We start from the raw sequence: 16709 nt of genomic DNA on the forward strand, positions 1-16709 counted from the left end.
TTTTTTTTGACGTTGGAAAGTTTTATATATGTAATCCTTAAATCTGTATAGTTTCTTTTTAAGTACCTGAAATTTTTAAAATTAATAGTCATTATTTTTGAGTGATGAGGGAAATCAGAAAAGCCAAAAGTAATAATTCCATGCTTGCCCCCAATTCCTAAGACTCCCTAAACCTATATCAAGATTGCCCAAGTGTAAATATTTCTTTCAGTTAGTAAAAATACAATAACTTTCTAAACAGAGTTTCTTAAGCAAGGAAATAATAAATATAATCCTATATTATATCCTCATCCTTTTAAATAAGTTTTTTTTTTCAACTTTTTTTATTTATTTTTTTTTGGGATAGAGAGAGACAGAGCATGAATGGGGGAGGGGCAGAGAGAGAGGGAGACACAGAATCAGAAACAGGCTCCAGGCTCTGAGCCATCAGCCCAGAGCCTGACGCGGGGTTCGAACTCACAGACCGCGAGGACCGCGAGATCATGACCTGGCTGAAGTCGGATGCTTAACTGACTGCGCCACCCAGGCGCCCCTATCCTCATCCTTTTAACTGCTACTACAAAGAACTAAATATTGATGAAAACCATTTCAGTACAATATGAGAAACCCTGTATTGGATATAAAAATTATCTTATGGTAAGAAACATGGATTTATGATCAAATGAAAGCAGAAATGTACTAAAATCCATCTAGCCAAATTCTGCACCAAGTTATTTAGGTGTGATTCACCCTGAAGTTTATTGGATTTGTGATTTTATCTCAACATTTTTCTAAAGAACAAATTGCCAATCTGGTATTTTTCCCTTAGAATAATGTGTGATATAATTCATTATGGCAGGCCAAATAGTTAACTTGTAATTTGGGGGACAGTTTATTCGTGCAACATTTTAATGATCATATATCTCTATCCCAAAATTAATCTGTTAGTGGGTTAAATCACTCCAAATTCTTTCTTCCACAATCTTCAAGAGTAATTGCTGTTTCGGTTTCAATCACGGAGCAGTAAATCTAGATTTACTTTTAGGCAGCTGGTTTATAAGTCCCTGGATATGCATAATTTCATAGAGTGATTGAAGTCATTTTGATATTATATCAACGATAGCTTATCTATAGCATCAACCTCAAGCAACTTAAAAAAAAATTCACATTTCATGTGTACCTTTTTCAAGTAGTTTGCCTTTGTAAACACAAAGGTTTTCCCCACCACAGTGTTGTTGATACACTTTTATTTCATCCCGGAAGTCTGGGTGATCATGAGATAGGTGCACGTTTTTCCCCAAATAGATCATTGTAATAGCTGCATTACTATGCAGTGGTGTTCTGTGAACCTTTCTTGAATCCTAGAGTAAACAAAAGAAGGGGACTTATTAATTAATTACCTTCTAATCAGAGGGTAATGGTACTGTAATACGAGGAGTAGAGAAGTCTCGTTTTATGTACCTAGCAACAAAACCTTTATAAAATGTCAACCTTCGCAGTGCACAAAAAGTCAAGCCCATTACAAAACAAATCGCTCTAATAATTACATGCATTTTGGGTTTATATTTTTCATGTAAATGCCAGGGGTCTGGACAAAGTTTGTCACTTTTTATTTTAGTTGTGTATGTACCTTACATACAATGAAAATACCAGTGATGCCAAGATGAAACTGCTCTTGGTTCTTTTAGCGGATTCTTGAATCGAAATTCAAATCAAAATAATTAAATACCGGTGGCATAGTTTTGTTCTAACTTGAATTGATTTTGTGATTTAGCAACTGTCTTTGCAATTGAGTGCTTTATCTTTATACTTGAGCACTGACAATATATCCTTCCGTGATCTTCTATGTGAGAGGGGGCCGGCACATGTCCAATTCCTTCTACAGTTGCTCTGGGGATTAGAGACATGTGCTATATGCCTAGGACTCTCCAGTTTTACAGGAGACATTCAGTTCAATGAAAAACCAACATTATTAGTATTATTTTTAATATCAAACAGTACACCCAATCAAAAAAGGCTGTTCTATGGTGTTCACAAATTTAGAACGTAAACAATAAATTGATATGCCAGAGATGGAAAGAAATGTCCTTTTTCTTGCCTCCTAGTTTGTATTCGATTTTCACAATAATGAATGAGCAAAGAGTTTAATCTCTAAGAGGAATATGAGGAAAGAGAAGCAGAAAAAGGAAGAGGAGGAGACAGAGAAATAGTCATGTAAAAATACTGTCAGCTCAAGAATTATACAGAGGCCAGGCAATAATTTTAATCTACTTCACTTTTCTGAAAATCAATTTTCAGCTAAATGGAAAATGTGAAGAGACCAACTTTCACTGAACTCAAAGCAATTATTTAAGTTTGATTTCACTGAATTACGAATGCCTTGGAAACATGCATTTTTTTTTTAAATAACAAAGCTACAACAAAAATTTCTGAAGGAACTCCTAAAATAATTCCATCTCCAAATCCATCCTCTTCCACTTCAGAGGATTCTTTTTTTCCTCATTCAATTCCATTTCTCTGAAGCAAAAACCAGAGGAAGTACATCTGATTAAATGAAATTCTGCAAATGACAGTGTAAAAGTATAAATGGGGAAGGAATCCCAAGATTTAAAATTTAAGCAAATGGTTTTGCCTATGGCAGACAGAGCTCCCAAATAGAGAGGTAATCACCAGAAATATTTCAGGAACATCAGTAGCCATGAAGGTAAATCAGCAACCTGGATAATTCTTTGCAGATTAGAAACATCTCTCTGAGTCACAGTGGAAAGCAAAGGGGGTGATGGCAGGCCTGACTCCAAATTGCAAAAGCATGCCACGTTTGCTCTGGCCCGGGTAGCTGTGGAGCTGTGACATGCACTTGTGCGGCCCAGTGCACAATCACCCGCCTACAGCAAATCCAGTTCCAAGCTCCCACTAGAACATTTAATGATATGACGATTAAATAAGAGCATCTCCTTTTTGTTAAGCAATACTTTCTAACGTGGCATAGATTCAGAAGTAGCCCTGTGAGCTTCTGGGAGATAAGCTCTATATAAATGCAAGGTAATAGTGAGATTATGGTGGAGGAAAGGCCTGCCTCATATGTACAAAATGAGAGAGTGGAAGTTGAAATGTTTAAAAATAAAATAAAGGAAATGACAGCTCTTCACCTTTTTCATTTATTCTTACTCATTTTTTTTTTCCTGCCAAAATGTGTTCCTGATAACATCTCTTTTCTCCTGGGTCTAGTTACTTCATTCTTTTAAAAAATATTCCCCAATTATTGCCACCAAGTAACCTTTTTTGGATTTTAACAGGAGGCCCGAGTGACAGCTCGTGATTAAATACGTGCAGGAGGAAATGAATAATTGTTTCCTTCAGTTGACTCGATTGCCTCTATACTTACCATCTTCCAAGGTTATAAGGACCCAGGCTGATGAAACTTTAACAAGGTTTCATGGCCCTTTCTGCTGTCCTCAAGCAAGTATCAAAACCTTCCATGAACATTCAGTTCCATTTCAGGAACCAGAGCAGGGCCTCATGCCCTTGCACAACTAAGGGTTATCTTTCTTACTTCCTGTACCACTTGCTTATGACTTTCCTTCTCATTTCTTTCCAGATATCTCAGGCAAGTATAATCTGAGCTGACAAATAAACAGCATGCTCGTTGAGTGGTTAACTAGTCAGCCATCACATATGTATAATATTTAGCATTCAATTAATATACTCAATTTTCAGGGGCACCTGGGTGGCTCAGTCGGTTAAGCGTCTGACTCTTGATTTCAGCTCAGGTCATGATCTCATGGTTCCGGACATACAGCCCCACATCAGGCTCTGTGCTGACAGTGTGGAGCCTGCTTGGGATTCTGTCCCCCTCTCTCTCTGCCCTTCCCTGTCCCTCTCTCTCTCAAAAATGAATAAATTTAGTATATATATATATATATACTAAATGCTCACTGGGCCCTCTTGTATCTCTGCTCAGGCCTGAGTGAGAGGTGGACTTAAGAGACTCTAAGGGGATCAAAGGGCCTGTTCTTGCTGATAGCGTTGGGCAGTCACTCCTCTTCATCCACTTAGCCAAGACCTGATGAACTCCAAGCACCATAGAGTCTTTTTCCAGGCCACTGGGATAAATCTGTAGTTAGTAGAGCGGCCACAGAATTTATCATCCAAACTGGGAGACACAGTGAAAGAGGTATTACTGATAATCATACTAGAAAAAAACAAACACAAATTTGAACTGTTCCAAGAAAACTGAGATGTTACTCTATTCGCTGGTCTCCCTATTTCTAGCCTGATGTCTCTCAAAACCTCCTTCCTCTGTGGTATCACAGTGATCTATTGTCACTAAATAGATTACGTGATTCTTTTGCTTGAAGTCCTCCAAAGATTCTCAATATCCATGGGATAAGGTCCAACATTTCTCAAATAACAAAAAAATGTCTTATATTCTTAACTTCTCCTATCTCTCAACTATTTGCAATTTCTTTCGATACCTTTAAAGGCCCCAACAGCTGCACTAATTGTAGTGGTCCGAACACTACCAAATGCTTTTAATCTCCAGACCTATATGAGTCTGTAAGTCACATGGCAGTGAAACCATTCCCCTGTATCCCTCTCACTGTCAGTAGATAAAGACAGTATCTTACTGATCTTTATGCCCCCAGCGTCTTGCCAGGGCTGACACCTAGCAAGGGCCTAATAAACATTGATCTGACTGGACACAGCCATGCAACAGTTAGGGATTCCACATTCTTTCCTCTGCTGAGACAAAAGCTACAGTGCCAGTACGATGACACTGCCCTAAGTCAGAAGCTTTCTGCATTTATAGGAACTCGATCGGTACCACATCATGAAAACGGATTCACAGGGGCCTGTTAGACAACGCCTTTGGTAACTAAGCCGTGACAAAGATGGATTCAAAGCGTGGATAAGGAGTAGCAGGCAGTCCCCACGGTGACTCTGATTCAGGTCTTAGGGAGAGAAAATCCCCAAGTGAGCCAGAGTTAAGAGTGTGCCATTGTTCGATGTTTGTATCCTAAGGATTCAAGAAGCAGCGGGTTGTAAGGGAAACCTCTTCTCACGGTATCCATTTGGTTCCTCTCTCTCTCTTTCCTTTCATGCTGGTGTTTCCTTGTTCTCTCCTCCTCCCTCCTTCGCTTTCTTTATGCTTCCTCTTTTCCCTCTCCTCTTGCCCATTTTTCTTCCCACTATATCGCATGTCTGGGGCTTATTCCTGACACGCCCCCCAATGCCTCAACCCTTCTGGAGGTATCAGAGCTCCAGATTTTGAGGAGGTGGGGTTGACACATGAACCTTCCCTTCCTCATCTCCTTCAACAGAACACATTCAGTAAGTCTGCTCAGAGGTGGAAAAGATCTGGCTGCGTTTTGCTTTTGGTGAGAAAGTCTGGAAAGCTTACAAGGTCTGCCAGTTGGACTGGCTTTTGCACCTTTTTAAAAGTCTTTTTTAGTAATGCAGTTACCAAACTGCGATGTTAATTTTAAGCGAAAACATTCTTTAAAGGAAAGTGCCTGAAATAAATCAAGCCATGTGAAATATGTTGAATTATCCTATATTAAAATCATGCTGATGCTTTCCTTTTTCATTCTCAAATCTGAGTCCACTGGTGAGGAAAACCAAGAATAAAAAATACCAAGATAATATGTTGACTAGAATGGAAATTAAAAAAAAAAAAAGTTAAAGTAAGTCAAACAAAGGAAATATGCAATCTCTCTCACAAAGCTAACATTTGTTAGACTTTGTTGTTGAAGAAAAGGGATCTATGTCTGAAAGGCATAATTTATTTCTATAATATTTCCATAAGCTAAATAGTACAATTCAGAGTTTAATTTTTTGTATGGATAATAAGGTAATACCTCTTTATGAACACAATACTAATAAACACTTGATTAAGTGTAAGTGAAATCAAATGCCTGCCCTCAACAAGCTTCATAATCTGGGAGTAGAAGTGACAATTAACAAAAGTACATGAATATTGATACTAAGCAGAATATATAAGGGACATAAGAAAGTAACAGAATCATTTTTTTTTTAATTTTAGAGAGAGACAGAGAAAGAGAGAGTGCACGAGTGAGGGAGAGGGGCACAGAGAGAGAGAATGAGAATCCCAAGCAGGGTTCATGCTCAGGGTAGAGCCCAACTCGGGGCTCAATCCAATGACCCTGGGATCATGACCCGAGCTGAAATCAAGAGGCAGATGCTCCACGGACTGAGCCAGCCAGGTGCCCCACAAAATCCTTTTGAAGAGAGGAAGAGATGGGATCTTATTAGGATGTATAGCAATCACTACAGAACATAAGGCCTCTCACAGGGGCTGGGAGAGGTGAGAAAGAAGATATAACCTCCTTCTTATATCTCAGGCACTCACAGGCAATTCATAGAAAAAGAACATCTCTGCACTGAAGAAGCACCTGACCAATTGTGATTAATATCTTCAAGGATTTGAGAGAAAAAAGACTTATAGATAAATTCCATATAATATGGATTTGAGGATTACAAATGCAGGCTCTTAACTGTAAGTATAGTGAGTGTATACACTTAGTCTGCCACTAACTAATTATGTGATGATGGCCAGATTATTTAACCTTTCTTGCCTCAGTTCCCTCATCTTTAATATGGATAAATTATCTCATCTCTTTCTTGAGTTTATTATGTGTATTAAATGAGAAAATGTATGTAAAACACTGAGCAAAACTCCTGGAACATGCTTAGGGTCCGTCAAATGGAAGATAGAATCATTGCTGCCATCATTGAATGTAAACATAAACATTTTATTTTATTAAAAGCTAAGAAAGGTAATTAAATAAGAAAAAAAAGTTATATAGATGATTTAAAAGGGAGTAAGCATCAGGCAGAAAGTAATAACAGAACAAAGCACAGATCAGAGGTGGGGAAGTGGTGGGCCAACCAGCTGAGGGTCCAGGGAGTAGCTCAGTTTAGCTTGGATGGGAGCGGAAAGCTGGAAAGGAGTCAAAATATGAGAGTCCTTGAATGCCAGTGTATAAGCATATGTTTTTATTCTGATGTTTTGACATCTGGAGCCTTACTGACTCTGGGGAAACTACCTCTCCCAAGACTAATTCCTAGGGAGGGTAAATGACTTTCCTGGGAGCATGCTTTTCATGTACAAACTAACCAACCCAGAGCTCACATCCACCCTCCCCTTACCTCTGTGACCTGGCTCTTAAAGTCTGGGCCAATATTCCCCTGCCCTTAGAACCCCCTTCTCTAGGACCAGACAACTCAGGACAGCTTCCACACTCTGGATCCTGTCGAAATTAGTCATACTGTTCAATCCTAAGCCTGCTCACCCCATCTTCCCTGTTCCTTCTCTCAGAAACCACAACAAAGGCTCTTGCCCATGTTTCCCTCCCACTTCCCAATCTCCTGACCAACCCTGGTGCTGCCTTGTGTGGTCCTGCATGACTTATGTGATGGTTAGTTTTATCTGTCAGCTTACCTGGGCCACAATGCCCAGATATGTGGTCAAACCTTATTCTGGATAGAACCCTATCGTACATGGCATGCCCCTTCCTTTTGGGAACTGTTAAGTGCAAAGTGTCCTTTCAATGACAATCATCTCCTGATCTGTAAGTCTCAACATACCTGAATAATCATGAAACCTACATTTTAAAGCAATGAAGCATAAAACATACCTGCTTTCATTAGGAAAGAAGCTGGTGAAGGTTTTAATCAGGGGAGGAGTATGTTGGGAGCTATTCTATCAAGTTTTATTTAATTGCATTATGTAGGTTCTGTCAGTACTGAGATGGACCCAGCTTGCTCTTGCTTCTCCTTCCTGCCTTTTACCCTCTGCTCCCTGAGTCCATCTGCTCGCTTCCTACTCTTCTTTCAAAGCCCATTTCAAATGTCATCTTCTCTCTGAAATGCTCTTCAATCTCCCCAAAGCGAGTATTTCCTTCATTGTGCTGTATTTATACCACTATGACTATACTCACCACAATGTGTCATGGTTAATGGTAGATATTTCTGTCTCCCTTGCTATACTGCAATCCTTCTGAGAATAAGGATTTGGCTTTACTCATCTTGGTAACCTCAGCACCTAGCACAGTGCTTGTCACAATCAATAAGAGCTAACTTGAGCTATTTGTTGACTTAAAGGCATAATGGAAGTATGTAGATGACTGCAACAGCCCGGTGAAGAGTTAGGTAGCCAGTCCCTGACCCGGGGATGTGGCACTGAGAAGGGAAAGGGATTATCAGACACATGAGCCACCGTCCAGGTGCTAGAGATGTACAGTCTGTGACAGCAGCCACTTGGCTGTTGGGCATTTGAAAGGCAGCTCATTTGAATGAGATGCACCATAAATATAAAATGCTTACTGAATTTCAAAGACATAGTATGAAAAACATTGTACAGTGCTCATTAAAACTCATACTGATTACATGTTCAAATGATAATATGCTGAATACACTTGATTAAATACAATATGTTAATAAAATTAATTTCACATGTTTCTTTTTACCCTTTTTGGTATAGTTATGAGACATTGAAATGGCATATGTGGCTTGCATTATATTTCCATTGGATATTTCTGATCTGGAGGACTTAGCAATTAACTGATGTGCGATGCAGACAGAAGAAGGAATCCTAGATTTTGAGCCCAAATTACTGGGAAAAAGGTCATGCTTTATGAGATACGGTACCTGAATGGATGGAGAAGCTGGCTAAACCAGGTCAAATTTAAGGGGAAGCAGAATCTACCAGTCAGGCACCAGTAATTGCACAGGACTCATGGGGACTGTAGGAGGTAGGGAGGGGACCTTGACCAGATACAGAGAAAGCCCAGACTAGTTCATGCCTGGAGAAGCTCTTTGTCCTTTATTTCATAAAACATATAAAAAAATAAAAACAAACCTTTTTTGTTTTTTTTTTAGATTAGTAACTATAATGATTAAGTAGCTTCTTATTTAAAAGCTCATGTTTTCACATTTATATACACCATTTATGGAACCATTCACATTTTAATAGAGGTGACCAGCAATATTGTGTGAGAACATAAAAATCTGCAGATGTGTGAGGTAAACCTCAGGGCAAAATCTAACTAGTCTGTAAAAGCGGTATAACTAGTCTCACAGATTCTGTAAAAACAGTGTAACTAGTCTCACAGAGTCTGTAAAAACAGTGTAACTAGTCTCACAGAGTCTGTAAAAACAGTGTAACTAGTCTCACAGAGTCTGTAAAAACAGTGTAACTAGTCTCACAGAGTCTGTAAAAACAGTGTAACTAGTCTCACAGAGTCTGTAAAAGCAGTATAAAAGCTCTGCTGGTTCTAGAACAAAAGGAAACAAAGCAACAGGGAACAGTAGCAACTTGCCAGGCTGTAAGATCTACCACACCTTGTCATTTAGCTCCATGGATCATCCCCTAGAGACACAGATCACAGAAGGCGGAGACTATGCTCTACAGAAGAACAGGCCTTATTTCTTTTCCTTTTCTGACATGGTTTTTTTTTTCCTTTTAAGATGATTTGGAGGATGCTTTGGGGGTGGTAGGCATAAAATGAGTAAATCTAATGTACAAACTACTCATGAGAGCCACCTCTCCTTAAATAAATCTTTTCTAGATTTCTATAAAGTAAATCAAATTACTGAAGGAAAAGTGCAAGACTTTCCCCACTGTGCCAATTTTATTCTATACCTGAGGACCCAGGAGCTAGTGACAAATCCAAGAGACATCTAGGAAGTTCCCGAAGTCATGCGACAAGATGACTACATCTGGAATACAAAAACAAGAGTCAAGATCTAAGCCTGTAGTGATGGCTAATAAGTATGAAGAAGAGTCACAAAGGAGGCAAGATGAGAGGTAAAAGGAGATGGCAAAGAAAGATGAAGGTAGAGTGTCATGGAAGGCAAAGGAGGAAAGTTTCAAGGAAGAGGCAATAGACAATAATAGCATAAAATGCTACTATCAAAGAAAAATCATGGTAAGTAGAAAATACAAATGAAGATGGCAGAAGTAAGTCTAAGTATACTACTAAATCAAATAAATGTGATTGACCTAAACTCACTTATTAAAGGAACAGATATTTTCAGATTGAAAAAAACACAAAGCATCCACATGCTACATAAATACATTTAAAACCTAAAGTTTAAATTCAAAGATATTAAAAGGCTGAAAGTAAAATGAATATATATACACACACACACATATATATATATAATATTAAATACTATATATTAAATACTAATTTAAAGAAAATAAGTACTGAGACAACAGAGATCTTAAGGCTAAAAGTAATGTGATAAAGAGGAACATTTTTTAATCATAAAGAATCACTTCACCAGTAAAATAGAATAATCCTAAATCCGAGAGCATATGACCAGGGATTCTCAACATTACAAAGCAGAATTTGACATAATTATAAGGAGAAACTGACAGGTCTACAATTACAGAGAATGAATTATCTCTAGAAGTTAGGAACTGAGAGAGCAGATAAACAAGAATGCTAAGCATGTGAAAACAGGAAAGACATAATTAACATTTCTTATCTACTGGACATTTATAGAACTCTATTCCCAATATTAAGAGACTCACTTTACAAAAACTGAATATATATTAGTCCAGAAGAAAGTCCCCACAAATACCAAAGAATCAAAATCATAGAGTAAGACATGTTTTATTGATTTTTTAAAAAGTTTATTTATTTTGAGAGAGAAAGGGGGCATGAGCAGGGGAGGGGCAGAGAGAGAGGGAGAGAGAGAACCCCAAGCAGGCTCCATGCTGATAGCATGGATCCATCACGCAACCATGAGATTAAGACCTAAGCCAAGATCAAGTGCCAGATACGTAACTGAGCCACCCAGGCACCCCAGAGAGCAAGATGATTTTTAAAAGTAACATTGAGTGGCGGGACCTGGATGGTTCAGCCATTTAAGCTTCTGACTCTTGATGGTTGTGAGACTGAACCCCACATTGGGCTCTGCACTGGGCGTGGAGCCTGCTTAAGATTCTCTCTCCCCCTTTCCCTCTCTGCCCCTCCCCTGTGTGCTCTCTCTCTCTCTCAAAAAAAAAAAAAAAAGTAACATTCAGTGAACCAAAAGTGAGTTCTTAGAATTAAAATAAGGCACCAAAAGAAAAAACTCAGTAGAATGTGTGGAAGATAAAATTGTGGAAATCTCCTGTCAAGTAGAACAAAAAAAAAGAATGAGAAAATAGAAGAGAAAAGCTAAGAATATTAGAGTTTCAGTCTAGTAGCTCCAGCATTCCCCAAACAGAGATTCCAAATAGAGAGAATAGAAGTTTGGAAACAAAACAAAAGACCAAGTCAGGCTAAAACCCTGTAACTCAAAAGACAGACATGCTAAGGTCTATGGAAGCCAGGATGCCCTCTGACACCATGGTGTTGCTAACCCCAGTGCAGAACGCCCAGCGGAGGCTGGCTTACATGCTTATCTGCACTTCACTTTTCATGGCCACAGGGTGGAAAAGTCCCTGCTCTCCCCTCCGTGCCCAGTACAGAAGCCCAGCCCATCCAGTGGCTGACCCACACTAGGACTTGCCTAGATGCCCTGGCCCTGGTGAGCCCCATCTCCCTGGGAAACTCTCATGACCTGGCTTCTCTGACTTATCCAGAAGAGGCTCTTAAAACTATCAAGGAACCAAATTTGGACTCTGACCCAAAGACTCCATTCAGCTTCTTTCTCCTTTCTCCTGTAAACATTGTTCTTTCATTACAATGGTAGATTTGAGCTTATTTCTGAAGTTTCATGCATCTAAATCAGAGAACTCTGAAGAGAAACAGGACTCAAGAAAGAAGTCAGTATGATGGTTACTCTGGGAAGCAGTAGGGGATGTGATGGGGCAGGAAATGGGTGCTCATAATATGACAGCAGTGTTCTACTTGGTTAAGAAATAATGATGTGTACATGGGTGCTTGCTTGATTACTGTTATTTAACTTGCACATATAGATTTCATATGTTCTTATGGTTTATGAGATATTTAAACCCTTTTTTAAAAAAATTAAAATATGAATGGGTCGAGCTTATTCCTGTAATATATTTTAACATCAGAAGATCAAATGCTGCCAGCATGTGAATATCATGAGAAACTCACCGTTCTCACTAAATAGAGGCCACAGACTTCAAGAGCACATGTTTGCTGGCTTAGTGCAGGGGGACCAATGCCAGCATGTACAGTTCAGAGGTAAGTTAGTAGACACGGTGGGTTTTATTATTGGCCCAAATATTCACTGCCCCACTCCGTGGGAGGAAGATACTTCTTCTTCCACCGCTGTCAGGCTTTGGTAATGGAATTCAAACAGAAGTAACACGTTTCCCTGAGTGGAATCTTAAAAACTTTCCATGGTTCTGTTGTCCATGAAGGCAACATACCCCAGACATACCCCAGACAGGGACTGTTTCTCCAGTCTGGGTCTCAGAATTGCAGCTGATAAACAGCAGACGATTATGCGAACAAGAAATAAACTCCGTTCTTCCCTTCTGCAGCCAGCCACCGCTGAAGCGCCAGCAGCCAAAATAAAGCTCCAACTCCTTGTGACTTCCGACCCAAGCAAGAACCATAAAAGGCATCCCAAAGCACCTTCCCACATTCGCAGAAAGATTAGGTCTTCCCCTCTTTCCCAAGAGCTGAGACAGAAGTACAACGTTCAATCCATGCCCCTCCAAAAGGATGCTGAAGTATAGGTTGTGCAAGGACACTACAAAGGTCAGCAGACTGGCAAAGGAGTCCAGGTTTACAGGAAGAAATGGGACATGTGCATTGAGCAGGCACAGCGAAAGAAGGTGGGCCTTCACCTTGGAAAGATGGTTATCACTAGACTAAAACTGGACAAAGACCACAAAGAGATCCTTGAATGTAAAGCCAAGTCTCGCCAAGTAGGAAAGGAAAAGGGCAAATATAAGGAAGAAACCATTGAGAAGATACAGGAATAAAGTAATCTGATATACTACTTTAAATAAAAACTGTTAGGGGTGCCTGGGTGGCTCAGTCGGTTAAGCGTCCGACTTCGGCTCAGGTCATGATCTCACGGTTCGTGGGTTCGAGCCCTGCATCCGTCTCTGTGTTGACAGCCTGAAGCCTGCTTCGAATTCTGTGTCTCCCTCTCTCTCAGTTCCTCCCCTGCTCATGCTCTGTCTGTCTGTCTGTCTGTCTCTCTCTCTCTCTCTCTCTCTCTCCTTCAAAAATAAATGAAAACATTTAAAAATTAATTAATTAAAAACTGTTAAAATGAAAAAACAGAGAGAGAGAGAGAGAAACCAACCTTTTTTGTTGTAAGCTGAGCTGCCTGGGGTTGTTTGTTAGACTAAAGCGACAGCTAACTACTCTTCAGGGGACTTTGTTGGAGGAGAGAAGACGAATCTCAGGCTACAGCACATGAAGAGAAGATCCAGTTCCTCTCTGGAAGCCTGGGTACGCTGAGACACGGAGATGTATGTTACAGGGAGGATGAAAATCCAAATTAGAGAGGAGAATGACAGGCAGTGGAAAAAGGTAAAATTGAGGACCCATGGGACAGTGGACCTCTGACATGAGGAATACAAAGTTCTTCAGGAGCCATAACAAAGGAAGAATAATGGTGAAAATGGAAAAGAGAAAATTTGGGCAAGTGCAAGGAAGACAGTCCCAATATTTTGAGGTTATTGATGCAGAGAGCTGTGGGATTCAGATACGGAATGAGGTCAAAAAAGAATGCTGGAATGAGGCTGGTTTAGAAGAGTCAGTATGCAGTCTGTGTGCAGGTTGGAACTTCACTCCCTGATTCTCAATCAGTGAAAGGTAGACCTACCTATCTGCTAATAATCACAGAAGTTACATATAATTTTCATTAGTTGTGTATTTACATGATAAAAATTAAGAGATCTTTTGCCTTTGTCCTATAAAGTGTCCCGTACAGTCTAACTGGTCTTTGGGCTATTTTTTTAATCAGTATTTTGAGAAAATGAGTATAACAAGCTCTGCTATTTTCAAAGAACACTGAAAGAAAATATTATATAATATTTTCCCAAAAATCACTAAAAGGAAGCTCTAATAGGTACTTGATGTGGCATGTTATGTTTTTTGGTATACTTAAGTCTCTAAATTTTCACAAATTACATGTTAAAATACTTCTGATAACACGTGATTGAATGGGCAAATTGAAGGAAATAAATAATTTGGAAATGGGCATAGTACAAACTAAATTTGACCTCAAGATTTACTGGATTTTTTAATTAATTGTGCTAAATTACTGAACTGAACTACTCAAGTATCTGATTTCAGATTCATTCAAGCTTACAATTACATTTATAAAATTATTATATTTATTTTTGTAAGGCATTTGCATTTGATTCCCCTAGATTCATTTTTACTATACATCCAGAAATTTAAAAGCACAATGTAATCTGTGCTAAATTAATAAAAGAAAACTTGATTCCATATTCACCCTGGTAAAGAGAGGCTCTAAGCCATTGGGAGCAGTGGTTGGACGAAATCTTCTCCTTCTCCATGATTCAAGTCTATTTTCCCTTGTGATTTTTCCTTTGTGGGGAGGAGGTGAAGGAGGAATAGGCATCATGTAATTGTTAATGTTTGGAAGTTGATAGCGATTCACTTCCTGTGAATTGTCCATGGAGTTCTTGAACTTCATCACTGCTTTCTTGCCCTGTAATCACATTTCATGACATAACAACCAGTAAAACAGAAGTAGTGACCAACATAGCCCCAAATTTTAAGACTATGGTTTACATTGCTTGTAAACACAACTGACATCAATAGGCAAACTCAAAACACTTCATGTTTTTATTGAAAAGTGGCTTTTTGTAATATCCACAGCAAGTTAAATTTTCAAAAAATTTTAACCTTATTTAAGTATACTTTTAAGCCAAATACACAGTTATGGCATTTTCAAAGTACTTTGGGATTTTTCTTCAACAACCCATTAAATCTATGGGGACCCAGCACAATTAAACAATTTAAAGTCAGGAAGTTTGGAGTATTGTACTTTGAAGCAGGGTTAGATAGTCCACTTAACAGTGGAGTGTTATTATTACTTTTTTCACACTGATTTTCACCCATCCTGGTGTTATTACATTCCTTGATAATATAATATCTAGGAACTAAATGCAGACTCTGACCCAAAGACTAGAAATTTTTCTCCTAGAAATTCAACTTGTAGGAATAAATCCTACTAAGATACTGCACAATACATTGATATAAATGTGTATAAGGGTACACACACACACATGCACACCAAATTTAGTTGAACCATCAAGTCCAACAATAGAATATTTAATTACAATTTTTTGTGGTCTTTGTAATAGATTCTCACCAGGCTTCAAAAAGAACAGTATGAATCTATTCATCCTGACATAAAAAGGTCCATGCAATGTGATCACACATTTCTTTTAAATAATTTGTATGTGGATTTTGATAAAAATCAAGGATGACAGGAAGACTTTGAACTAAGGGTTACCTTTTGGGATTTGGATTATTGGAGCATATCATTTTCCACCTTATATTATCTCCACCTTGTATTATTTGCAAAAAATGTATCAATCAAAAATTAAAGAGCACCAAAGGTATAATCAATAATTATATCACATTTTCAAGTATATTTGAGTATTTGAATTTTCATAAATTGGTCATTTTTGTGTATCTGAGGTAGTTTCCCACACTTTAAGGCATGTTTAATCACTTTTATCCATTTTATACCCATTTATTTGGTATGGTGTTTTCAGTCAACTTATTCTTTGAGATGCTTTAATATAATGAAAAGTTATTGTTAATAAAGGAGAGTCATTCTCCAAACATTTCTCATTGCTAAATAAGTAAAGGAGGATAAATAAAGGCACATATGGTTCATATTTTGATTGAAAGCAACATTTATGTGAACATAAAGGGATTTAAATAGGCACCAAGGAATTCAGAATTGTTCAATAGTTGATATGTAGGTGCCATTTATGTTCTCATTTTTCTTTTTTCACATTTTCTGATTTTTCTGTGATGGGGTGCATTGATATTGTAATACAAATATAAATTAAGTGAAAATAAAAACAATAAAATAAGAACAATGAATCCAAACTTTGAGGCTTTGGGTTTGTTCTGTTTTGTTTTTTTCTAAGTAGTTATCAGTCAATGGTATGCCTTATTTGGAAATGGATTAGTGAATTTTTTAAAAAATTAATATGCCATTCCTTACCTTGCTTTTTTAGCCCAAAGTGTCTTGGACATCTTTCCATGCTGGTACAGATAAGTTTACCTTATTATTTTGTTTAACATACTTTAATAAACTATAATATTTTTATACAACATCCTATTACATTGTTAGGTGTCTTCAATTGTTCACTATTGCAAATATTATAATATTAAATATTCTTGAATCTATTTCTTTGCACATATGTGTATATTCCTAAAATAAATTCCTATATATAAAAATGCTTGAGTATGTTCATTTAAAATATTGATATTCCCACATTGTCTTCACAAATAGTTGTACCAATTTCTATACCTATCAGTAGTGTATGAGAAACTCTCATTCTAAGGATAATCATTTTCAATCAAGTCACTATTTTTACTCAGTTGCCTCTTAACCACCCTGTTTTGACCAAATTGCTTTTGCCTAAATCAAAGATCCTCATTCCTGATGCTTAGAAACTTGCTTATGCCTATTTTCCCTTCAAAAGATTCTCCTCATATGCATAACTTTGGGAATGCTGGCATCTTTGTAAATAGTTTCTTCATTAAACTCTTTAAGAAAGCAATAAG

The 16709-nt window shown here is 38.1% G+C and overlaps 1 protein-coding gene and 1 pseudogene across 10 annotated transcripts in view; one reads left to right on the forward strand and one right to left on the reverse strand.

Moving 5' to 3' along the window:
- Positions 1-16709, reverse strand: part of ERICH3 (glutamate rich 3) — a 110347-nt gene that overhangs the window by 51505 nt on the left and 42133 nt on the right. For all 10 annotated transcript variants that reach the window (XM_006934846.3, XR_006584407.1, XR_006584406.1 and 7 more), the window contains 2 exons: positions 14389-14607; positions 1160-1340 (listed from right to left, as the gene is read on the reverse strand). In XM_006934846.3, the coding sequence (XP_006934908.2) occupies positions 1160-1340; positions 14389-14607 (400 nt within the window). The remainder of the gene's footprint in view (positions 1-1159; positions 1341-14388; positions 14608-16709) is intronic.
- On the forward strand, positions 12313-12934 carry LOC123379659 (annotated as a pseudogene).

The sequence above is a fragment of the Felis catus genome, chromosome C1 (genome assembly GCF_018350175.1).
Source record: "Felis catus isolate Fca126 chromosome C1, F.catus_Fca126_mat1.0, whole genome shotgun sequence".
Lineage (NCBI taxonomy): Eukaryota > Metazoa > Chordata > Mammalia > Carnivora > Felidae > Felis > Felis catus.